General features: G+C 36.3%; 1 protein-coding gene across 6 annotated transcripts in view; it reads right to left on the bottom strand.

Annotated features, from left to right (window-relative positions):
* Positions 1-27,465, bottom strand: part of MCU (mitochondrial calcium uniporter) — a 201,186-nt gene that overhangs the window by 13,611 nt on the left and 160,110 nt on the right. For all 6 annotated transcript variants that reach the window (XM_058696666.1, XM_058696665.1, XM_058696667.1 and 3 more), the window contains 2 exons: positions 9,772-9,942; positions 8,466-8,570 (listed from right to left, as the gene is read on the bottom strand). In XM_058696666.1, the coding sequence (XP_058552649.1) occupies positions 8,466-8,570; positions 9,772-9,942 (276 nt within the window). The remainder of the gene's footprint in view (positions 1-8,465; positions 8,571-9,771; positions 9,943-27,465) is intronic.

Genomic DNA, 27,465 nt, shown 5'->3' with positions numbered 1-27,465 from the left:
CATCCAAAATCAGGTAATCAGGTAATCAAAGCTAGGTAATCAGGGTGGGAGCCCCACCCCCACCCCCCTCCAGCAACTTAGTAGGATAGCAGAAAGCTGCTTTCACAGGAGGGAAGGACCAGAATGGGTAAAGAGGTAAATAGGCTACAGACAGCAGCAGGGTGAAGTTTTTGCCCAGAGCGGAGATAATGGAGCTAATTAACAAAAGAAAGGTGCCTTGTTGACCCCGAGGTAGTAAGCTCTACCTGTCTTATGCCCTAGGCAAGCTAAGATAGACAGGCTGCACCTTATGCCTGCCTAAACAACCATCTGCCTGGTGCTGGGATTTTGTTTTGTATTGACCCAAACCCCTAACACTGCATATCTTCAAAACCCTCTTTCTCTCACACACAGGAGTTAATGTTCACAGTTTCATTGTCTCTTTGTGCATATCCATCATGCTTGTAAGCTTTCTGATCCTAATAAAAATGGAGCAAGGACCTTTATTCGGGGCTCTTTTCTCTTCCTGGACATTAGCCTCTTTCACATTTTAATTCTGCGTCCGCTCTCTTCCTGGACAAGAGAGAACTCCAGACCCCGAATCTACAACAGTAATGTATTTGCTTAGAAGTCCAAGGAAGGAAGGGAGGGAGGGAGGAAGGGAAAAAGGGAGGGGAGGAAGAAAAAAGGAAAGGAAGCAAGTAAGCAAAACTAAACAGAATCTCTTCTCTTCCTTTTCCTAACGGAGCATGGACATGTTAACGATCAAACATACAGAGACAATCATAACCTGAAAATCCATAAAATTGGAAATCAGGCTTGGAAATTGTTTTACAAAAAAGCAAGTCTCTATTAGAATATCATTCATTGAAAACCTGTTAGTTTAAAAATTAATATTTCTATTATGGCCTCTGCTGTGTAGAAAATTTATTTTTTGTATCAGTCTTTTCTTTTATGGCCTCTGGGTTTTATGTTATAGTTAGAAAGCTTTTTCTCATTTCAAGGTTATAAAAATATTTCTCTTTTGATTGTCTTTCATTACTTTAAATATTTCTTTTTCTTCTTCAAAATCTAACTTTTTGATCCACATATTCTTTGACATAGTCTTCCACTTCCGAGTATTTTTCTTATATATACACTCAGAGACTTCCTAAGTGACACATTCAGGATTATTTGATGCCATAATATATACTACAGCAAAAGATGAAAACTACATAAAAGTCCATCAATAAGTTATAAAATAAGCAGTTAAGTAAATGATGACATACATTCATACAATGCAATACAAGTGCAATACAATGTGAAAAAGAATGAGGAATTTTTTATGTACTGGTATAGTAAGATTTTCAGAAAACACCATTAGATGAGAAAAGCAGTTTGGTGGTTTTATACCTTGCCAATCTAGCTAAACTGGAATTATGTTTTCGAAAATACCCATCCCTGTATGTAGGGTTCAGAGTTAGCATTAACCAAATGAGAAATTCAAGTAAGATTTTGGAAGGCGGAAGTGAGGCAGAAGCCATTATGCTCTGAAGGCTGTAGTGGGTAGTAGTGAGAGACAGATGCAGGTGCCTAGAGATGCTAGCTTGTGCTTGTTTTCCCATTCTCTGCATCTAGCTCTTTTTTCTCAACTGCCACCTCTGTTGATGAATGGCACATCCAGGCCCACAACCAGATGCAGCCTTCTAGAGCTCTGCTGTCCAAAAGAGTAACCATGAGTCACATATAGCTATTTAACTTTAATTAAAATAAAATAAAATTTAAAATTCAGTTCTTCAGTCACACTAGCCACATTTCAAGGGTTCAATAACCACCTGTGACTAATGGCTACCATACTGGACAGTGCAGAAATGGAACATTTACATTATCACAGATAATGTATGTATCTGCCAGCACTGTCTTACGATTTCTCTATCGGTCCTCCTTTGCAGCCCATCCTAATAGTTAGGCGCATTTGAATTTTCAGGTTCCTTGGCAAGCTTTGATTAATCTCCCTGTGCCATCACTTTAAAATTAGTGACTTTTCTCTGATCTTCCAAGCTCCCATTTTCACTCTTACTTTTTTTCCTTTGAAGTTTTTATTTAAATTCCAGTTAGTTAACATACAGTATTAGTTTCAAGAGTACAATATAGTGACTCAACAATTCCATACATTACTCCCTGCTCATCACAACAAGTGCACTCCTTAATCTCCATCACCTGTTTAACCCATCCCCCCACACCCCCTCCCTTCTGGTAACCATCAGTTTGTTTTCTAACCGTCAGTCTGTTTCATGGTTTGCCTCTCTCTCTTTTCTCACTTTTTTTCCTCCTTTGCTCATTCGTTTTGTTTCTTAATTTCCATATACGAGTGATATAATATTTTTCTTTCTCTGACTTATTTCACTTAACATAATATTCTCTAGCTCCATACATGTGGTTAAAAATGGCAAGATTTCATTTTTTATGGCTAATATTCCTGTGTGTGTGTGTGTGTGTGTGTGTGTGTGTGTGTGCGTGTACCAACTCAGATCAGGCATCACTAAAGCCCCAATAAACTCAAGAGATTTGGCTTTGTTAGATTTTCTTGTTGGGAAGAATATGGTTCCAAGGTATTATCATGGTGGAGGAAAACATCAATCCCAAACCTTTGACCCTGAAAACTTTGCCCACATATTTGGAGATGAAATTATAAGAAGAGAGCAGATAAATCTGCTAATGGCTAAACAATACCACTTTTGGATGATGTGTGTATCCTTCACTAAAAATGCAATGAGGTGTTTATTAATGTTTCTGGACATGTCATCAGTGCCAAGAAATTAAGGTACAGAAAGGCAAGGAGATGTGCAAATTACTGAGGATTAAAAGTCTTTTTAGCTACTAGAATGGTTTAAGAAGGACTTTGGCTATTTTAGTCTCTGGTCAGGTATTTGTTATTGTTTGTATTTGGTTTGCCTGCTCAACCATTTCCCTCAAATTATTTACATCATTAAGAGAGAAGCAAGGTTTCCAATATCTTTTGGAAGGATAAATGGGGAAAAGGGCTTAGTGGTGCCAATCAAAATGATTCTCCTTAGCACAACGTACAACAACCAGTGATTTAGATTATATTCTCTTCCTTCCCAGTATTAAGTGGAAGGTAGTTAATTACTACTTCAACATGGACTGAGATAAAAGGCCTTTTGTGCTCCCTTTCCATATTCCTCCCTCCATTCCAGATTTAGATTAGGTTTTAAAATCATTTAATTGCTAAAACAGTTCCTTTTCTCAGCCTGCAGTGGACAGAGGGCGATCCAGCCATACACAGCTATGCTAACCAAGAGAATGCAATGGAGCCTGCAGTGAGCCTTACTGCCATGACCTGCCCCCTTGGTTCCGTCTCAGCTTTTTTCTGCCTCTTCCCTTTCTCATTTGGGGTTAGGTTCAACACTTAAGTATCCGTAATACTTACAGACTGTCGACCCCACATACACATTAAGTGGGCCTTTATTAGATCCTCTATCAATAAGCCCCCTATCCTCACTGCCTGATGGAAGTGTGTGAAGTTCAGGTTTACTGATACACAGCATTCATACAGCATTTTTAGTTCTAAAGTGCTATCCGTCAACAGGGAAAAGAAAAATAGGAGAGGAATGTGAAAGTTACAGGGGTGAGGGGTGAGTAGAAAAAATTGTTTTAACACTTAAAAAACTGTCCTGGAAAAGTTTTCCTTCATTCCTTCTTTTAACTGTTATTAGATCTGTTCCATCTGCTCCCTGTGTTTATAAAATCCTAATGCTCCTCATCGTCTGACACCTAAGCCCTAGTACTTGCAATTTCTTTTCTGTTTAGCCTTTTTAATAAAAAGGGTTCCAACATGGGGAAGAGGATTGTCTCATGGGGATGACTGCCAACCTTCTCCAATACAGAAATTCAAACTGCTCTCCTACTTGATGTAGCTGAAAACTAGTGGTGACTTAGATGCCAGCAATATCTTCTTCAGACAGGGAGAGAAGATTATACGGCAGAAACAAAATTAAAACCTATTTTATATATCATCAAAAGAAAAAAAATGACTTTCTTTACGATGTTTTCTTAAGATCTTTTTAAAAATTTTAACTCTAATATAGTTAACATATAGTATTATATTTGTTTCAGGTGTACAATATAGCGATTCGACAATTCCATATATCACTCGATCCTCATCACAAGTGTCCTCCTTAATCTCCAACATCTATTTAACCCATCCCTCTACCTCTCCCTCTGGTAACCATCAATTTGTTCTCCATAGTTAAGAGTCTTTTTCCTGGTTTGTCTCTCTTTTTTTGTCTTATTTCTTAAATTCCACATATAAGTGCTATCATATGGTATGTGTCTTTCTCTGACTTATTTCACTTAGCAATACTCTCTAGCTCCATCTGCGTCATTACAAACGGCAAGATTTCATTCTTTTTTTATGGCTGAATAATATTCTAGTGCATGTGTGCATGTATATATATACACACACATATACATACATACATATATACATCTTTTTTATCCATTCATCTATCGATGGACACGGGCTGCTTCCATAGTTTGGCCATTGTATAAAATGCTGCTATAAACATATGGGTGCATATATCCCTTTGAATTAGTGCTTTTGTATTTTTTGGGTAAACACCCAGTAGCTCAATTACTGGATCATAGAGTACTTCTATTTTAAACATTCTGAGGAACTTCTATACTGTTTTCCATAGTGGCTGCTCCAGTTTGCATTTCCACCAACAGTGCAAGAGGGCTCCTTTTTCTCTACAACCTGCCAACACTTGCTTATTGTGTTTTTGATTTTTACTATGTTTCAAAAGTTTGAGGAAAGAGTTTATGGACTTAAAACAGTATTATTCAAGCTTCTGTGTGAAATGGTATCTAATGGCAAAATCTCTCATTGGCTAAGAACAGTGGTGAGAGAGCTTTGATGTATGAAAATATTTTAAATGTTGAAAAGATCTTTTAAAATTCTACACCAGTGCCGCTATTGAGCTTACGGAATTTCACTTCAATTTACAATTATTCCATGAATCATAGACTTTTGACCCTTGCAAACTTCATTTTCTAACTGACATCTAAGGAAGCTGGGCAGACTGCTGAATTGATTCCCAGAGAATCAACTATAATTTCTTCCCCTTTCAGTTTCTACCTTTACTTTCCCTTATTCAACTTGGGAATAGCCTGATCTAAAACACTGTAAACATTCATTTCCGCTTTATTTTTTTTAAGTTTATTTATTTTGAGAGAGAGAGGGAGGGAGGGAGGGAGGGAGAGAGAGAGAGAGAGAGAGAGAGAATGAATGTGAGCAGGGGAGGGACATAGAGAGAAGGGAAGAGAGAGAATCCCAAGGAGGCTCTGTGCTGCCAGTGCAGAGCCTGATATGGGGCTTGATCTCATGAATGTGAGATCATGACCTGAGCTGGGATCAAGAGTCAGATGCTTAACCAACTAAGCCACTCAGGCTCCCCTCATTTCTGCTTTAAAAACAGCATTAGACAAGATGGTTACAATTAGTCATTGATTAAAAGTCTCTAGTTTTTGACAACACAATATATGGAAGCTTATTTTCCTGCTTATTATACTTTACATAAGGATATATTAGTCAACTTTAAAATTTTTACTAATACAAAATAGAAAATCTAAATAGAATGAGCTCTCACATACACCAAATTCTCCTCAGTATAATGCTCTCAAGACCTATCCAAGTTGTTTCCTTCTTTTTCAGAGCTAAATAATATTCCATTATATGTATAAACCACATCTTTTTAATCATTCATCTGTGGACAATCAGGTTGTTTCCACATCTTCACTAATGTGAATAATGCTGCATTGAACATGGGAGTTCAGATACCTCTTTAAGATCCTGATTTCATTTCCTTTGGTTATATACCCAAAAGTGGGATTGCTGGATCATACAGTATTCTACATCAGTCAAAGGGTACCAAAATTCCAATTGTAAGATGAGTAAATTTTGGGGATCTGTTGTATAGCATGGTGACTACAGTTAACAATATTATATTGTATACTTGAAATTTGCTGAGAAAGCAGATCTTAAGTGTTGTTACCACACGTGCACACACACACACACACACACACACACGTAATTATGTGAGGTGATGGAGGTGTTAACTAATCCTATTGTGGTAATCATTTTGTAACATTAAAGTGTATCAATTCATTACACTGTACTCCTTAAACTTACAATGCTGTATGTCAATTTTATGCTAATAAGGCTGGAAAAGAAAGAGCAAATTTAAAGAACAACAAAAACTGAGTAAAATAAGCCTGTACCTCTGTTATCTTAAGGGGAACTTCTAGTCCAAAAAATCAAGGAATAAAGAAGAAAAACATATTAGCTTGGCTAATATATAGCTAACAATCCCTGGTCTATGTGTTCAATTATTCCAATGTAATAACTGGCTTAGTAATGTCTTACTATTTAAAGGAAACTGTTCCCACTCTTGCTGTATTTACTGTACTTTTTCTAAACTAGTTCCATTTCAACTAGCTTGCACACAGAAAATAATCTGGCTTCTGAACAAACAAAATGCTACCAACTTGATTCACTTATTTCACTCAACATAGTATGACTATCTGAGTCAATGGAGGATACAAAATCACAGTCCTTTTGTCTGAGCATTAATAAAGAAGAGTTCAGACAACAGATTAGTCACTTCTGGTTGGCTGGGATTTAGAGAAATAAAGAACAGTAAGAATAGGATTAATAAAGCCTTCATGGAAGAGCTGACCTTGATGATTTTGACATGGGGAAATAGGAGGTTAGGAAGAAAGAAAAAAGGCACCGTAGAGAAAGTAAACACTGAGATGGCGAAAAACAAGGCACAGTTCAGGAAACAGCAAAGGATTAGAGGGTGGAGGAAAAGTAGGTAACATGTTAAGAGAGATAGAGGAAAACTTAAAAAAATTTTTTTTAATGTTTATTTTTCAGAGAGACAGAGTGTGAGCGGGGCAGGGGCAGAGAGGCAGAGAGAGGCAGAGAGAGGCAGAGAGAGGCAGAGAGAGAGAGAGAGAGAGAGAGAGAGAGAGAGAGAGAGAGAGAAAGAGAGAGAAAGAGAGAGAAAGAGAGAGAAAGAGAGAGAAAGAGAGAGAAAGAGAGAGAAAGACACAGAGTCTGAAGAGGCTCCAGGCTCTGAGTTGTCAGCACAGAGCCCGATGCGGGGCTCAAAGTCACAAGCCGTGAGATCATAACCTAAGCCGAAGTCAGACGCTTAACCAACTGAGCCACCCAGGCGTCCCTAGAGGAAAACTTTTAAAGTAGATGTGGACCAGATTTTGGAGGCATTCAATGTTTAGGCTTTCACTGAGAATATTTTCTACATTAGACACAATTCTCAAAAGCAGAATTACAAAGAAGGGATGCCCTAGAAGGCTGGTGGAGAGGGTGGCGGTAATGGAAGGGGCATTAACAACATCAGTAAGTAATAATAAAGATCAAGGGCAGAGACAGAAAAGTGACAGAAAGAGACACATATCAAATGCTATTTTAGAGGCCTCTTTAGCATCAGTACTGTGCAGAAGCCATATTGGGAGCCTGGGATAAAAAGAAAAATCAGTAATACTGACTGCTTTATTTAAATTTTTGATATTTTGTTCATCATGAGGTTTTGGCATTAACTTTGGTTTTTTAAAATAGTTCATTAAAGTATTATTTATCTTGATTACTGAGGGTTTTTTGGGGGGGCACCCTCTTAAAATCTGCACCTGAGGCAAATATCATACTTTTGATTATTTATTTAAAATTTTTTTTAACGTTTATTCATTTTTGAGAAACAGAGAGAGGCAGAGCATGAGGCGGGTAGGAACAGAGAGAGAGGGAGATACAGAATCCGAAGCAGGCTCCAGACTCTGAGCTGTCAAAACAGCCCGACGTGGGGCTCAAACTCACGAACCATGAGTTCATGACCTGAGCTGAACTCAGACGCTTAACTGACTAAGCCACCCAGGCATCCCTGTATATCACACTTTTTATATGAAAGCATATACATGTCAGAAGTTCCTAAGGACTATTATGATACAAAATAATTGACTTTCGCACTGCTTACCTGGAGCCAAAAAAAAAGAGATTAATTCATTCCTGTTATAAATGTTAAGAGGACAGGGAAGTCCATAATTTATTTTAAAAAAGATTTCCCTGTGATGTTATTAAAATAATATGATTTTTAGCCTGTTTGGAGGGAAGGAGCTTAAGTTACACAGAACATTCATTTATGTGAAACATTCATTTATGTGAAGCATTTATATCCAATAATAAAGCATTCTGGTGTCTAGGTAGAATCTAAGTTTTCATCATTGTACTAGCCAGGTATTCAAGCATGAGACACTCAATGAGCTCTTCAACTGAAACAGAATCTACCTGGATGTAAGACTTTTCAGTGTTCTTTGAATATTGTCTGCTTCTCAAGGTCATCCAGGGAAGAATAAAGTTCTTTCCAAAAGCCCTCCCACATTTCTCTGATCTTATCAAGGTTACTTTTTACCTCTCTTTGGCGGTCGTACATGATATGTTAAGTCATTAATGACAAGCTTAAAGTCATCAAGGAGTAGGAGGTCTATTCCTGTTGAGGCAGCAACTCGAACGCCATCTGTAAAAAAAATTTAAATGTGAAAATTTAAACTTGTCGTATATCCCTAATTGTTTGAGAATGATCAGAAAAAAGCAATCCTCAAAATCAATTTTAAAAATTATATCTTCTCTTTTAAATTCTAGTTCATTTTTGCCTCATCCCCAAATTCTATGCTAAACAAAGCTTATATTATCTGAGGCTTTTTGCTTTCATGATCTCAAGTCTATGAAGATTTAATAATACACTTTTCTGCCAAAACTTTATCAACAAGTAAAATAATTACATAGATCTATCGGTGTCAGTTGGAAATCTCGGGTCATGGGAGAGCGGCATGGATGTCATATATCTATCCATGATGGAAGTTCGTGGAGTGAAAAAAAAAACAAAAACAATGCTTTCTAATGTATGGTACTTCTCAGTATAATTACTGATTCGTCACCAATAATTTGGTAGGGACAGATGTTAGCAAAGTATACCATACTGGTCTACTAGTTATATTACTAGATAAGATGAAAATTAAGTACATTTAAACTACTTACAGCATAGAAATGTGGCAAGTTGTTGACAACTGGTAAATCCAAGGGTAAATGGGTACTTCCAATATAGCCTTTTAAGCTTTCTGTAGGTTTAAAATTTTTCAAAGAATGGGAAAAAATGTAAGGCACTTAAATAAATAGGACAGATGCATGTCAAATAGGTATTTTTTAGTGCCTTATTTTACATTCTTTTCCAATCACATATGTCTTTATTTTACAAACTATGTGAAAGACAGAACAAGATCTAAAAAGAAGTCCTATTATTTCATATCTCCAGAGATGAGGGCTCAGCCACTAGAAAAATTTATTTTATGCCTAAGGTAATGATAAAAGGTTTCAATAACATAGAATGTGATTGACTGCTCCTCTTTGCCCATGGCATTGTATGTGAGGTGCTTCTGAATGAGACTTTTTGTGTATATGCAGTTCCTAAAACTGAACAATTATATTCTGAAAACTGAGACAGAAATCACAGTCTCTCCTGACATTTGCTAAGCAAAAAAATGTGTCCTAAAGTTAAGAGTATGGGATTCTTTTGCAGTGGTATATGTGTGTGCGTGTGTGTGTGTGCATACACGTGTGTGTGTGTGTGTGTGTGTGTGTGTGTGTGTGTGTGTAGAGTATAGAAGCGTTCTGGGGTGAAATGACAGGTGGGTGAGAATTAATAATGAATGTGACTATACCTGGTGAATAGATTGCAACTCTGTCAATTCCCCGATCCTCTTCTTGAAGTTGTCGTAAAAACACACCGACTGAGTCTGAAATAGGTTTGAGTGTGAACTGGCAACGTTCACGCCGGGATGGTAGCCTCACAGATATCACAGGTAACCCATTTTGATACACCACTGTCACATCTGAATGAAAAAGATCCATAATCATACGATAATTAGATTTCATTATAAGTTAAAGCTACACTATTACTATTCTTACATAGGGTCTATTATTATTAACATGGTTTAAAATGTTTTCAAAGGTTTAAGAATATGCCCTTTAGCTTTAGTTGGAGGTTATTCTGGGAACTGGCTTATGGAAGATCAATCACATAGATCACACAATTCACTGTTCAGAGAAAAGAAAGCATGCAAAGGATTATCTTCTAAGTAGGTCAGGGAGAGGCTTTCCCAGGAATTTGAGGTAAAGATTTTGGTACTGGTAAATATAAACTCTAGTTCTACTGAGGAAGATTTTACTAAGTAGCCAGAGATTGCTGGGCCAGACTCCATAACCTTTAGGAGGTGGCTCTGAGGAGCCACAGCTTTCAAGAACCCCTGGAGAATAATATGTGAAAATACACTAATAAGTGAGACTCTTACTCAAGGAAAGTCACTTCATATTTATAGTATTTATAGTATATATAATATTTATAGTATTATATCCAAGGTGTTTGATAAGTAAGTATTCTCTTACATAATATGAACCTATTATGATAGAAACAAAACAATTCTTTTTATGTTCTCTTAAACATTGTCCTGAGACTAGTTAGAAGCCACAACGTAACTATTTGGGATTTTCTAACAAAAAGTTATTAAAGGAAACATTATCATAAGCTATAAAACTAAAAGAATTCCCATTTCCTTATCTTTTTCATCAATAGTCTTGATTTACTGAGTCGTAGTCACTAAAACAAATGTCAGACTAACTCTTTTGAAATAATTTTCAAATGAAATTTATAAATAAATAAATTTTGAAACAGAATTTTTTACATAAGCAACCAAGCATTTAAAGATAAGTTAGCACTAGCCTGTGAAGAAAAACAGGCTTTGGAGGCAAATCTGGGATGGAATCCTGGCTTTATAACTTTGGGCATGTTATGTAACTTCTCTGAGCCTTGCTTTCTTGACGTATAACATGGATTTAATTCCTAACTGATGGAATTGTTGTGAGGAATAAATAAAATAAACCATTTAAAACACTTAGCACACTGCTTGATGATGTTTATTAGCTTTTTTTTTTAAAGAATCCAAAGATGCATTCTATAATGTTGCTAAGCATTCATACCCCTCAATATTGAAGAGTTGAGAGGAAATGTTTTTAGGTTAATATTCTGGAGATGCCAAACGCATCACACTTGGCAATGTTGTCATTATTTACATCTTATTTCCTTGCCTATTGTAGCCACTTACAAGGGTTGCAGTATATACAATAGCATCACACTACATTCTTTCAGTACTTAAATTTTAAAAGTAACCCTGACTGAAACAGAGTTTGTAAATACCAAAATATACTTTTATTTTAAATGGACATTTGATGAGCTTTGGCACAATAATCAAGATAAAGAGCATTTTCATTACTTCCCCAAATTCTCCTATTCCCCATCCCAGTAAATCCTTAGGCAACCACTGATTCAATTTTTGTCACTACAGATTATATTTAGTTTTTCTGGAGTTTTATATTACTGGAATCATATAGTACAGACTCCTTTGTATCTGACTTCTCTCAGTAGAGTGATTTTGAGATTAACCCACATTGTTGCATGCATTGGTAGTTTATTTTTATTGCTAATATTTCACTGTATGGATACACCATAATTTATGCATTTTCCTGCTGATTGACATTTGGACTGCTTTCCAGTCTTTGGCCACTATGAGTAAAGTAGCCACTTTCAAGTCTTTGTGGAGATATATGTCTTTGTTCTATACCTTTTCTCATCTTTATAACCTATCTGTGTCTTTACATTTAAAGTGGGTTTTCTACAGACAGCATATAGTTGGGTCTTGCTGTTTTGTCTAATCTGACAATCTCAGCCTTTTAATTAAAGCGTGTATATTATTTACATTTAATAAATGATAAATGTATGTAAATATACTTGTGTATAAGTCTTGCTACTTACTTTATTGACCCAAACTGTTCTTTCTTCTACTTTTTCTTTATTCTTGCTCTCTTTTAGATTAACTATTTTTTTAATAAGGCACCCTTTTGTAAAAAATATTTACATATATTTTTTATTTTAAAGAGAGAGAGCACTAGCAGGGGAGAGGCGCAGAGGGGGAGAGAAAGAGAGAATCCCAAGCAGGCTCCTGGCTCAGCATGGAGACGGACTCAGGGCTCGATCCTAGGATGCTGGGATCATGACTTGAGCCAAAATTGAGTTGGATGCTCAATTGATAGAGCTACACAGGTGCCCATAGATAAACTAATTTTTTAATGTTTATTTATTTTTGTGAGAGAGAGAGAGGGGGGGAGAGAGAGTGTGTGAATGGGGTAGGTGAAGGGAGAGGGGGACAGACGATCTGAAGCAGGCTTTGTGCTGACAGCAGAGAGTCTGACACAGGGCTCACACTCACGAACCATGAGATCATGACCTGAGCCAAAGTCGGATGCTTAATCCACTGAGCCACTGAGGTGCCCTAGGTTAACTGTTTTTATGATTACATTTAATCTGTACTATTGGCTAATTGACTATGTCTTTTTACGTTTCTAGGGGTTTCCCTACGGTAGGTGTTGACAAACTTTTTCTGTAAAAGGCTAGATATTAAATATTTTAGACTTTACGGACCATAAAGATCTCTGTTGCAACTACAGACTGCACTGTGGGGCAGAAGCAGCCACTGGCAGTAGATAAGCAAATGAGCATGGCTGTGTTCCAATAAACTTTATTTATAAAAATATGCAGTAGCCTGGATTTGGACTATCAGGCTTCCTGAACCTTGCTAATGGGTTTACAATATACATCTTTAACCTATTACAGTTGACCTTTACATAATACATCACTTTAGGTATAGTGCAGAGTATCTCAAGACCAATACACTTCCACTCCCTTTGCTTTGTGCTACTGTCCTCATATATTTTATTACCACATGCTATAAACCATACATCATTTTTACTTCAACAACTAACGACATTTTAAAGAACTCTTTTTATTTTTTATGAATATAATGTATTGTCAGATTGGCTTACATATAACACCCAGTGCTCACCCCAACAAGTGCCCTCCTCAATGCCCATCACCCATTTTCCCTCTCCCCCACATGCCCATCCACCTTTAGTTTGTTCTCTGGATTTAAGAGTCTCTTGTGCTTTGCCTCCCTCCCTCTTTGTTTGTATCTATCCCCCCCCCAAATAAATCTTAAAATGAGGAAATACTTTTCATATTTACACTTGTAGTTACCCTCTGGTGTTCCTCATTTTGTATAGATCTAAATTTCTATTTAGCATCATTTTCCTTTTGCCTGAAAAGCTTCCTTAAACATTTCTTATTGGGCAGATGTGTTGACAATATATTCTCCCAACTTTGATAAGTCTGAAAAAGCTTATTTAAAAAAAATTTTTTTATAATGTAAAAGAGTACCAAAGTTTATTGGTATGATTTCAGATTCCATACAGCAATCAACCTTAGGGAGCTATCACTAGTAAAATTTTGGTTAAAATCAAAGAAAAATATCTACAATTACTTGAAAAGGTCATTACTAACTTTTCCAACTACATGTCAATAATTGATAAGATTTTCTACACATGCGTCTAACAAAATAACCTATTGAATGCAGAATCAGATACAAGAATCTACCTGACTTCTATTAAAACAAACATAAAAAAGATTTGCAAAAATAGAAAACAATCTGCCCTTCTCACTACTTTGTTTTAGAAAATACAATTATTGGGGCGCCTGGGTGGCTCAGTCGGTTAAGCGGCTGACTTCGGCTCAGGTCACGATCTCGCGGTCCGTGAGTTCGAGCCCCGCGTCGGGCTCTGTGCTGACAGCTCAGAGCCTGGAGCCTGTTTCAGATTCTGTCTCCCTCTCTCTGACCCTCCCCTGTTCATGCTCTGTCTCTCTTTGTCTCAAAAATAAATAAAAGCGTTAAAAAAAATTTAAATAAAAAAAAAAGAAAATACAATTATTTTTGATAAAATTGTCTTATTTATACTATGACAATTATCCACAGTAGATTTATTATTATTCTTTTTTATTTTTATTTTTTTAAAATTTACATCCAAATTAGTTAGCATATAGTTCATCAATGATTTCAGGAGTAGATTCCTTAGTGCCCCTTACCCTTTTAGCCCATCCCCCCTCCCACACCCCCTCCGGTAACTCTCTGTTTGTTCTCCATACTTATGCATCTCTTATGTTTTGTCCCCCTCCCTGTTTTTATATTATTTTTGTTTCCCTTCCCTTATGTTCATCTGTTTTGTCTCTTAAAGTCCTCATATGAGTGAAGTCATATGATTTTTCTCTTCCTCTGACTAATTCCACTTAGCATAATACCCTCCAGTTCCATCCACATAGTTGCAAACGGCAAGATTTCATATTTTTTGATTGCCGAGTAATACTCCATTGTGTATGTGTGTATGTGTGTGTGTGTGTGTATATATATGTGTGTGTGTATATATATATATATATATATACACACACACATATATATACACACACACACATATACAGAAATATATATATATACATACAGAAGATGTGGTACATGTATGTATATGTGTATGTATATGTACATACAAATATATATACACATATACATACATATGTATATATACAATCTTTTTGATTGCTGAGTAATATTCCATTGTGTATGTGTGTGTATGTATGTGTATAGATATATACACATATACAGAAATATATATATATATACACATACAGAAGATGTGGTGTGTATGTATGTATATGTGTATGTATATATATATATGTATACACATACATATACATAAAATAAACTTTTTCAGAGCCCAAATGTCCCTCAAGGGATGAATGGATAAAGAAGATGTGGTGTATATGTATGTATGTATATGTGTATGTATATATATATATATATATATATATATATATATACAGAAGATGTGGTGTGTATGTATGTATGTGTATATATATGTATGTGTATACATATGTGTATACATATACAGTATATATGTGTATATACCACATCTTCTTTATCCATTCATCCATTGACGGACATTTGGGCTCTGAAAAAGTTTATTTTACCTTCATTAAAAAGAAATGTTTATTTATTTTTGAGACAGAGCACAAGCAGGGGAAGGGCAGAGAGAGAGAGAGAGAGAGAGAGAGAGAGAGAGAGAGACAGACACAGAATCTGAAGCAGGCTCCAGGCTCTGAGCTGTCTGCACAGAGCCTGATGTGGGGCTTAAACCCACGAACCATGAGAGCATGACCTGAGCTGAAGTCGGACGCTCAACCAACTGAGCCACGCAGGCCTCCCAGCCTTCATTTTTGAAGAACACTTTGCTTTGTAAAAAATTCTAGGCAGACAGATTTCTTTTTCCTTTTAGCACTCTAAAGAACTTATGTCTTCTGCTTTGCATATACTATAAGTTAATGTATACTATTATCTTTGTTCCTCTGTACATAATATGTCTTTTGCCCAATGGCTGCTCTTAATATTTTCTCTTTATCGTTGGTTTTCAACAGTTTGATTATAATTTTCCATTCTATGGTTTTGTAAGTATTCTGCTTGGGAGCTGCTAAATTTCTCACATCTGTGAGCTCATAGTTTTAATCAAATTTGGAAACTTTTTTGCCATTACTCAAATATTTTTTCTGGCTCTTACCCTTCTCCTTCTGGGATTCCTATAATTATACCTATATTAGACTATGCAATATAGTCTCACAGGGCACTGAGGATCCCTTCATATATTTCAGGGTTTTTTTTTTTTCCTCCTTCATTTTGGATAGTTTTAACTGCTACACACTTCAGTGTCACTGATATTTTCTTCTATAATGGCTAATCTGTTAATTTCATCTATATTGCTTTGCATCTCACATTTTTTTCATCTCTAGGAGTTACATCTGTTTACTTTTATATCTTCTATTCTTCCTCATATTATGCTTGCTTTCCTTTTCCTCCCTGAATATAATGATCACATTTATAATAACTTTTAAAATCCTTGTCTGTTAATTGCACCATCTCTGTCATTTCTAGATCTGTTTCTGTTGACGAATTTTTCTTCTGTTTTTTCCCCCTGCTTTTTCATTACCTAGTCATTTTTGATGAGGTTAGACATTGTTGACTTTTACATTACTGAGTGCTGGATTCTGCTGTATAGTTATCTGCATATTGTATTGATCCTTTCAAGTCTTTTAGAAAGGTTCTTAGGACAGACCTAGAGATTCTTTTGTTATATGGCCAATTTGGCCCTACTTGTAAGGTATGTTCTTCTGGGAGTCTACAATGAATGTTCCTATATTCAATGATGTCTCTTCTCTGGCTGGAGGGAAGTCAAATGATTTCTGGCCCTGTATGAGCACTCAGAAGTAGTCATTTTACAGTTTCTGGTAATTGTTATTGGAAGTTATTCTAGCCTGCTCTTGTCATTCAGAATTTAGAAAGCCTCATGTTGTGACCTGAGGTGATATAGGGTCAGTCCAACTTGTTTTTCTTCTCTCAGAGATCAGTCTTGTCCTTATTGTTCAATATCTAAAAACAATTATTTTACATATTTTGTCCATTGTTCTAGTTGTTGACAGCAGGACAGCAATTCCCATAGCAGTTAATCCTTTGTGGATACATAATTTGAATTTTTACATAAAAATTTAAAAGACAGAAATCTCTACTTCTTTAATTCTTCAAAAGTGTAATCTATATTTCCTAAGGAAGAAGAGGCCAAAAATAGTAATATGAACTTAGTACATATTATGTACTATCTCAAGTTTTTAATGTCTAAAGATATTTGAAAATTTTCTTTCTCATTTCTAAAAGAATCCTTAGCAATCCAGTCTTTCTTTAAAGTCAGAGTCATTTACATGAGTATCTCTTCTTCTATAGGCCATAAAGATGATGGCATCATAAAATTCAGTGACTAACTTGTTTACCTGTTTCCCTCCCCTCCATCATCTTTTTCCTATAGTGAAAAACTATTCAGCCACAGATTTCAAGAAGCAGACAGAGTTAAATTTAAATAAAAGATGTGAATCTTAAACACAAAAGCATGGAAGATTTCACTAAACATCAGTTTCACAGGTAAGTGCTTAGGGGTTACTGTTTTAAAATAACTGAGATAAAGTCAACAGAGAAAATTAAGGTCTTTCTCAGTCACTTTAACTTTTTACACTAAAGATCATGAGGCCTTTCAAAGGAGTGAAATATGAAAGCTTTGAAAAACTCTGCACGAAATAGCACATTTCAGGACTGACAAACCTTCATTTTAATACTGCTTTTGAAAGGTATCCCCAGGTCTTCTGCTTTCCCACACACTAGATTGTAATGTAAATGTCAGATTTCTCGGTTTGCAACCAAAGAACAATTGCCAAAGTTCCTCAAGTTTAACAATATGTAAAATAGTTGCTGGCGGTAGTAAAGTCACAATGGGTATTTACAAGCTAATGACAGTTGTCAGCTATTATTCTCTAGAGACAAATATTCTTTTTAAGTGTAAATTGCACCAGGTGGTTTGGTTGGGTTTATTTTTAATCTTTTGTTTTGATTTCCATTTCAATAAGAAAAGAAATAATCTAAGTATTTCTAGCACAGTGTACTTCAAAGAAACCCAGGAATTATGGGTCAACCAATATGATTACTGAGAAACAGAACATGACAACAGATTTAGGCATGAAAACAAAAGGGCAAAGGATTTTCCAGACGAAAAAGAGAAGCGCAAGGACAACAGACATTTGGGGTTGAAGAAGGAATACATTAAAAAAAAAAAAAAAGGTCTTTGGGGCATCAGGTACAGAAAACGTTGCAAAGTATAAGTGCTTGTGCTTGTTTTTTAGCCAATTGGTAAGTAGGAAAGTTAAGTTCACAGTAGGAAATTTATTTGTTGTCAAAAATAATGGGTAAAATCTCATCCATAATAGATCATCTCATGCATGAACATGAATGTATATATCTTGAGGACTTATGAAAGGGAACTGGTACAATAAGAAAACACATATAGGGTGTTTTCTGCAAAGATACTTAGAGCTGTACTTTATGTATGATAGATGATTCCGGTGCCTTATGATCTTTTCTGTTTATTTCTACCCCCTTTCTGTATTATTATGAATCAAGAATGTGAACTATAAGCATAGACTTTTAGTGTTAGAAGAGACAGAGAAATCATACAGACTAATAATGAGGGAGCATAAGACAGGCTGAGGGTGAAACAAGCACCCTCAGGTGAGGGTGAAACAAGCACCCTCAGGTGAGGGTGCTCACCTGAGGGTGGCTAGCATCCACCCCTGCACCCCCACCTCCCCCCAGCCCCATTTGTGTGATATTCCTCAGGCACTGCCCAAGAACAAAGGAAAGGAAACTTGGTTAACTGATAGAGATCACAGTCATACAGGACATGGGTCTCCTATCAGTTTACAAATATCTTAGTAAATTACAAAAAAAAAAAAAAAAAGGAAAAAAAGGCAATCTAATCAATAGCCTAATTTCCAGAAACCTGTAGACTCAGTTTCCTAGAGACCCAACATCACCCCTCCATAGTGATTGGGGAACAAAGGCAGGAAGGAAATGGTAGTAAAATTAAATTTCTTTATGACTTGCAGCCCATTGAGAAATACCTGAGGTAAATACAGAGTACAACATTTCTACAGGAACCCCATACCGTCCTAATGTTAATGCCTTACTAGAGGAAAAACACCTTCAGCTTGACAATAGCAAGGCCTCACGTATTGTTTAGCCTATCAAAGTCCCTCTGGAGGCCTCCCTTTTGACTTTACCCCCCCCCCCCCAACTTCATAGTATATAACTAGTTACCCATCACAACCTCAGGGCACCTCTTTCTGCACAGGGGTCCTGTCCTAGTGCTTTAATAAAATCACCTTTTTGCACTAAAAACATCCTCAATAATTCTTTCTTGGCTGTCGGCTCCAGACCACTCCCCCCATCACCCCAAAACTTCATAACTAATGTCCTTCTTTTGCAGCTAACAATAAAGTCTGGCAAGGTTAAGTGATATTCCTAAATTGATACAGTTCAACCCAATGCTAAGTGATTTTGGATCTCATCATTCAACTAAAAAGTCATTTTCTCCCAGGTCATGTATGATATTAGGTTGCTAAATTCAGTGGGAATTTTGGCCTTTAACTTGCTTGTTTTAGCAATATCTAATGATGTCAACCTGATGAGGGAGTGCGGGGCAAGCTGAGGGCAAAATACAGGCTGGCACCCCACTCCCACCCCACCATGGTGGAATATGTGTGATACTCCTCCTCGGACACTCCTGGCTACCCAAGAACAAAGGAAAGGGGTTTAAGTGCTTGCCATGGTAATGTGGGAAACTAAGGCAAATGAAAAATTAAATTCCCTTACTGCCTACAGCCCATTGACAAGTCCTTGAAACCGGCAAAGTGACCTCCCTCTAGGAACTCAGCTGCCTCCATGATGACACTTTGCTAGGGGCAAAAGAGAACCTTAGCTTAATATTATCGCAACTTCCAGGATCCTCTAAGTATACTTCCTCTATCTCAACTGCCCCAAGAGATATGCTGGCAATCATACTCCAAGCTTATGGCCCCCTGATACACATCTGAAGGGTCTCATGACAGAGGTTTTACTGAACTGTAATAAATGGCATTTCTGTAGCAACGGCTAGCCCCTCAAGGTCCTGGAAACCTTGCTTCCAAAAATACATTAGAGACTCCTCCCAACCTGAGGGTATACAATGAGTTACCGTCATGACCCTAGTGCAGCTCTTCCTGCCCACAGGTCCTGTCCCCATGCTTTAATAAAATCACCTTTTTGTACCAAAGACGTCTTCAAGAATTCTTCCTTGGCTGTTGGCTCCGGACCTCATGAATCCCACCATCACCCCAAAACTTCATCAAACCTGCTCCTTCACTTTATAAAAAGCTTTCCTTTTGGTTTCTGTGATTCCATACTCTCCTGGTTGTTTGCAACTTTCTGTCTACACTTTCTCATTTTCCTTCATAGGCTCTTATTCTTGTATTCATCCCTTGAAAGTTTCTACGTGCTTTGTCCTAGGTCTCTGTGCTTCTTAATCCACACACTCTCTAGGCGATCTTATGTCTTTCCCGACTGCCAGCTAACTTCTAAATGTTGATGATGTCCCAAACCTATATTCAACTGTCTGCTGGACATGTGGATTTCCCATATGCACATCTCAAAGTAAAAATATCCTAAAATTGAATTAATCTTCCCTGAACCACCCACCTCTGACATTTTTCATCTCGGTCAGTAATAGCACCATTATTTAACTTTTGCCCAATCCAGAAAATTGTATGATATCCCTGACTACTTAGAACGAGAACATGACATCCCTCATATCTAATCAGTCACCATGTCCTTTCATTCTATTTTCTAAACAACTCTAATCCTTCCAATTCTCTGCATTACCACCATCTTCTTAGTCCAGGTCACCACCACCTTTCTTCTATCAGCTATATTGTAAGTGAATTCCCTACATCATTCCAGCCTTGCTCCTGTTCAAAAAACTATCCATACTCAAGCAGGGTAATCTTTCTTTTTCCACAGAAAACCACTATCTTGAAGTTGGTATTTGGTGTTGAGCAGTCTCATCCATGATATACATACATGCAGGCAGGCAGGCAGGCAGGCAGACAAACACACACAGAGACACAGCTTAGTATACAGTATATAGTATAGTGGAAGCCAGCCTTTGAGGTGGTTTTCTATGATCCTTGCTTCTAGGTATTCATATCCTTGTATGGTCACATCCCACATCAAATCAGGGCTGGTCTGTAAAATCAGTAGCATACAGCAGATGTGATGGTGTGTAACTTCCCAGACTATGCCATAAAAGACTGTGTGGCTTCTGTCTTGCTCTTTTGGATCACATGCTCTGAGGGAACCCATTAGCCACAAGGACAAACCTGCAGCCCTGTGGAGAAGCCAACATTGAGAAGAAGTGGGATCTCCTACCAAGAGCCAGTACCAACTTCTCAGCTCATATTGTGAGTTATCTTAGAATTGAACCCTCCAGCTCCAGTCAAACCTTCAGACGACTGCAGTGCCAGCGAGCATGGGATTGCAACTTCATGAGATTCTGAATTACCCAGCTAAACTGCTCCCGAGTTCCAAATCCATAAAACATGAGATAATACAGGATTATTATTGTTAAGCCACTAAATATTGCCGTAATTTGCTACGTGGTGTTAAATAACTAAATATGGCATGGTTCTTGTGTGTATTTAGACATTACATAAATGGTTGCACTATATTCAACTTTCTACAACTTGCCTTTTATGCTCAATAATGCTTTGACATTTATCCAAATTGAATCAGATTTCTGGATCATTAACTTAAAGTCCTATGTAGAATTTTATTTATGAATATACCACAATTTATTTATCCCTGGAAAAAAAAAACAGATTTTCTTCTTCTTTATTGTAAATAAAAAGAAGGCTAAGAAAGTTAGCAGCCCTCCTTGTTTTTAGTTTCCAATATAAATTTGGCCAACTTTTCCTTTTAGAGCTCTGCATTTCACATTTTACTCCTTATGCCATTTGGAATTTACTTTTGTGAGGTAAGAAGTCAACTATAACAGCCGCATTTATTGAATAGTCTCCCTTTTCTCCTGATGTACAATGTTAATTCTATCACATGTCAAATTCCCGTACATGCAAGGTTTCTCTAATCTGACTCTACGATCTTTCCTGAACCTGTTTTGATTATTATGGTTTTAAAAATACATCTTAATACGTAGTTGAGGCAAACCTTCCCCCCTTTTCCGCTCCAAATTTATTTTAGGTATTTGTGTAGTTTTCTTTTTTCATATGAAGTTTTGAATAAATTCAGCAGTTCCTGTTGGGGTTTAGTTTAGATTAGCATTGCACTGGAGTTTATAAATTCATGTGGGGGAAGCTGACAATTTTTACAGTGTTGTCCTCACATTCGTTAACATGTCATAACTCTGCATTTATTTTTATCTTCTTTTGTGTCATTCAATAAAGTTTACTCTTCTTAATATATGTTTTACAGATTTTTTTTTTACTAGTATCATGCCTAGATAGCTTCACACAATTTATCTTTAATACTCACTTCTATGTTCATAAATACAATTCCAAAAGCCCATAGGCTTTTTCATTAAATTATATGTTAGACAAAACATAAGATTACCATTTAACAGAGTAAACGAAATATTATTTTGGTGATAATAAGGCCCTTCCTTATACATTGTGGCAAAAATATCTTTGATATCAATAATTAACATGTATAAACAAAATGTGCTTGCTTCACAATAACCTCAGAAGAATCTATTTAACTATGAAAAATAGATTATTGAAATTTTCTTTACATTATTCATAATATATTAAATATACTAAGTCTGTCACATATTAACAGCATTTGAAGAATACTTATGTTGAAAACTTGTAAATTTTACGTAGGAAATAATTTTCCACGGCAATATAAGAAAGCCCAATTATATAATCATAACTTCAGTAGCTTGATAAATCCAGTTGTTTCTTTCTAACCAGTAGTATAAATTCATTCTAATCACATCAACTATGTATTTCATTTTGTACCTTGGGTGAGTCAGTATTTGTACAAGGTAATTTCTGTAAACTATGTACAATTTTTGTGGAGTTATTATGGGGCTTAAATAGTAAAAGTTGGAAAAATACAAAGTTATAAATCATCTTTTTATACATGGTGTTATCAGTCTGATGCTAAATAGTTGTACAACCTAGGTACTTCTTGTTAATTCAGGTTCTTTTAAAATGAGTTCATGAAAATATTTCTCAGAAATGTCAAAACCATTTGTGCTAAGTAAAAGGTCATCCCCTCCCTTTCTTTCCATTCGTGCACTCACTCTACTGAGAATTAAAATTTTCTTTTGCTTTTGTAAAAATGAAATCCTGTCCTAATCTAATACTGTAACATTTTTTCCTTTTAAAACTGATATTTTTGGTGGTGCTGCTATGAAAGTAACTTTTTCAAACCTTGATCCTTGATCCACTTTAATTTCTGGATGATAAACAGAATACAATCCTAAAGTATAGACAGTGGAGTGCAGTAGAAAAAGCATGGTTTTGGAATCTCAGATTTGATATCCTCAAGTTCTACCACAGGAGATACCTCAAATCCATGGGCATGTTACTGAATATAACTGTACCTCAGTTTCCTCACAGTGTAGGGATTCTAATACCTCATAGGGCTGCGGAGAAGATTCAATGAGAATATATGAAAAAAATGCCTGCTTTAACAGTTTCTCTTGATTTTCCTAAAAACTAAGGTCTTAAAACCCAAAGTCTAAAAGCATGTAATACATCCATGGAAAATTTCCAATCATTCCTTTAAATCTCAAGAAAACAAAAGTGACTTGTTCCACTGAGGTCAACAAGAAGGAAACCAGTTATTGCTATATAAACCAATTCCATGTTCCTTAGTATTTTTGGATAATTGACCTCTTTGAGACACTGATAAGGGTATGGATTCCTCCTATAGCCTTATTCCCTGAAAAAATTCAAACAATTTATACATAAAAATTTTAGATATAATTTATTTTATTGCATCAGAAACTGATTTCCTTCATATTGACTGCTACAGACTAAATTGTGTCTCCCTGCCAAAATTCATAGGTTAAAGCTCTAAATCTCAGTTTGACTATCTGGAGATGGGTCTTTAGGAGGTAATTAAAGTTAAATGAGGTCATAAAGGTGGGGTCCTAATCTGATAGGACTGTGGATTTATAAGAAGGTAAGAGCTCTCTCCAGTCCCCACCATGTGAGGACACAGAGAGAAGGTGGCTATGTGCAAGCTAACAGAGTTCTTACCAGAACCAGACCATGCTGGTACTCTGGCCTCAGACTTCCAGCATCCAGAACTGGGGAAAAAAATTTTTTTTGTTGTTTAAGCCATTCAGCCTATGCTATTTTATGGCAGCCCAAGCAGACTACTACACTGACATATTTTTAAAATAAATGTTGACAAAAAACTGACTTTCCTCATTTTAACCCCAAATTAATGGCCATTTCTTATTTTTTAAAGAGATAAAACAAAATTGTACAAGTTAAATAAAATATAAACTTTAATACTATATAAAAAACCATTTCAATTACAAGGCTGCTATTGCTTGGCTTGAATAAAGAAGTCACATAAAGTCACGTAAAGAAGTCATGGCTAACCAGAATATCATCTTTGATATCTAAAAGGTTGTGCCTTTCTGTTTTTGTGAAAAGAAGTTGTGAACACTCTGAGAAAGATATGGTAAATGTAATCACAGCTCCCTTTGGCAGATGATGATGGTAGGATAGGTGTGTGCAAGGAACTTAAGAATTTTCTAAGACTCTTAGAATTGAATTCATATCACTATTTTGATGCAGTATCAAAAGTGAGAAGATTATAAATCCAAAATTCAATTTTAAGGTTTCTGAATGGAAGTAATCTTCAAGAGCTCTGAGGTTTTTCAGTTCTTGTAGAGAAACTGACAAAGCTTTCCATTCGTGAGTAGACTTCAGAGAAACTCCCTACCCCCGCAGTTGGAAAATTCACAGGGTTGTCTATTTCTAATTACCAACTTCAGAGCTACAACTCGGTTAAAAGAATTCATGATTTTTCTACCAAATTCATAATAATGACCAAAAGGTCTTGAATTGGAAGATTATGCTCATTCATAAAGTCCCAAATATTTCCAAATAAATCAAGGCATAAGTAAACTCTTCCTTTAACTAAATTTTCTCTTCTCTTAAAAAGCAAAACTCCTAAAATCTCTATCAAAATAACACCGGCATTCTTCACAGAGCTAGAACAAATAATCCTAAAATTTGTATGGAGCCAGTAAAGACCCCGAATAGCCAGAGCAATCCTAAAAGAGAAATCCAAAGCTGGAGGCATCACAATTCCAGACTTCAAGCTATATTACAAAGCAGTAATCATCAAGATGGAATGGTACTGGCACAAACACAGGCACACAGATCAATGGAACAGAGTAGAGAACTCAGAAATGGTCCCACAAACGTATGGCCAACTAATCTTTGACAAAGCAGGAAAGAATATCCAATGGAAAAAAGACAGTCTCTTCAGCAAATGGTGTTGGGAAAACTGGAGAGTGACATGCAGCAGAATGAACCTGGAACACTTTCTTACACCAACACGAAAATAAATTCAAAATGGATGAAAGACCTAAACATAAGACAGGAAGCCATCACAATCCTAGAAGAGAAAGCAGGCAAAAACCTCTTTGATCTTGCCCGCAGCCACGTCTTACTCAACACGTCTCTGGAGGCAAGGGAAACAAAAGCAAAAATGAACTACTGGGACCTCATCAAAATAGAAAGCTTCTGCACAGAGAAGGAAACAATGAGCAAAACTAAAAGGTAACCAATGGAATGGGATAAGATATTTGCAAATGACATGTTAGATAAAGGGTTAATATCCAAAACTTATCAAACTCAACACCAAAAAACAATCCAGTGAAGAAATGGGCAAAAGACTGAATAGACACTTCCAAAGAAGACATCTAGATGGCTAACAGACACAGGAAAAAATGCTCAACATCACTCATCATCAGGCAAACACAAATCAAAACCATAAGCTCACATAGGTGAGCTATCACCTCACACCTGTCAGAATGGCTGAAATTAACAACTCAGGCAACCACAGATGTTGGCGACGATGTGGAGGAAGAGGATCTCTTTTGCACGGCTGGTGGGAATACTAACTGGTATAGCAACGCTGGAAAACAGTATGGAAGTTCTCAAAAAATTAAAAGTAGAACTACCCTACGACCCAGCAATTGCACTACTAGGTATTTATACAAGAGATACAGGTATGCTGTTTTGAAGGGGCACATGCACCCCAATGTTTACAAGCAGCACTGTCGACAATAGCCAAAGTATGGAAAGAACCCAAATGTCCATTGTCTGATGAATGGATAAAGAAGATGTGGTATATATACACAATGGAGTACTACTTGCCAATCATGAATGAATGAATGACTGAAATTTTGCCATCTGCAACAATGTGGATGGAATTAGAGTGCATTAAGCTAACTGAAATAAGTCAGTCAAAGAAAGACAAGTATATGATTTCACTCATATGTGGAATTTAAGATACACAACAGATGAACATAAGGGAAGGGAAGCAAAAATAGTATTAAAACAGAGAGGGAGACAAACCATAACAGACTCTTAAATACAGAGAACAAACTGACGGTTGCTGGAGGTGTGTTGGGTGGGGGAATGGGCTAAATGGGCAAGGGGCATGAAGCAGGACACTTGTTGGCATGTAAATGGCACTTGTTATATGTAAATGATGAATCACTAAATTCTATTCCTGAAATCATTATTACACTATACGTTAACTAACTTGGATTTAGATTGTAAAAAATTCAAAAAACAAATAAATAAAAATAAGTAAAAAGCAAAACTCCTGTCAAAAGTTTAACCAAGCAAAGAAAAATTTTCTATTTTGATAAAATCATCTTATGATAGTGACTACTTCTGTGGTAGCAGGCAAGGCTTCTTTAAGACTCTGGGAAAAGCCTTCAATGCCAGTATGTGCAAGTGAAAAAAACAAAACAAAACCAACAACACCCAGTGCATTATTACAATGGGTGGGGCTCCTTTCTTCTCTAAGGCAATATAAATATGCATGTTACTAAGCTTGGAAGATGTACCATCTGTGCAGAGAGTACCAAGATCTTCCTTCGCATCAAAAAAAATTTTTTTCTGGTAGTTATTTTGGCAAAGAAATTTAACAATCTTCCAAAGAAGGTTACAGCCATTAACATTAACAGATTTTCTAATTTCCGTAAGAGAATCACACATATTTGAGATTTTTTTTTTTGATTGTCAGCATGCTTATTAACAGACAAAAAGTAGGAACTAAGGCTTTAGAGCAAATCAGTAGTTTCATCAAGTTGTATTCTGAAGGGAAATGGGATAGTTTCCAATTCATTCAAAATTTACTTCAAAGTATTGGAATAACTGACAGCAACCCTAGATTGGATGACATCATCTGAAATTTGACAAATTTGCTTCTACTCTAAGCTAAGCCAGTTCAAAACTGTCAGCACATAAAGCTTAAAGGTCTTTCCAATTTCACGTGGCAGCTTTTCTCAGCAATGTGAAAGTCAATTTTTATAGAAGCTTACAAAAAAGGGTTTTGTGATAGAACAAGTGCAATCACATTTTGGTAGTTCCTAACTGAAACTTCTACTTAAACAAAAAGTCCAAACTGTAAGATATATTTTTTAAATAGAAACCTATAGTCTGTTTCAGCATTCCCAACTTCATCTTTAGGTTGGTGACAACTCTGCCATATTAAGACCCCAGAGCTTTGTGTTCTAGCATCTTTGGTGATTAAGTGGTTTCATCAGTTTCATTTCTTTTTTGTTGTCAAGTTTTTAAACAGTTGGAATGAAACACAGTGGTGGGGTAGTTTGTGCCCTCAATATGATGATGACAGTAAAGACAGAATTTCCAAATGTGTATAAAAAGTGGCCATTAGTAAGATGACTCAAACAAATCCCTTTTTTCCCCAAAACTATTTGAAAAGCAACAGGAA

The sequence above is a fragment of the Neofelis nebulosa genome, chromosome 13 (genome assembly GCF_028018385.1).
Source record: "Neofelis nebulosa isolate mNeoNeb1 chromosome 13, mNeoNeb1.pri, whole genome shotgun sequence".
NCBI lineage: Eukaryota > Metazoa > Chordata > Mammalia > Carnivora > Felidae > Neofelis > Neofelis nebulosa.
The sequence above is the reverse complement of the archived record's forward strand: the minus strand, read 5'-3'. Positions and strand labels throughout refer to the sequence as shown.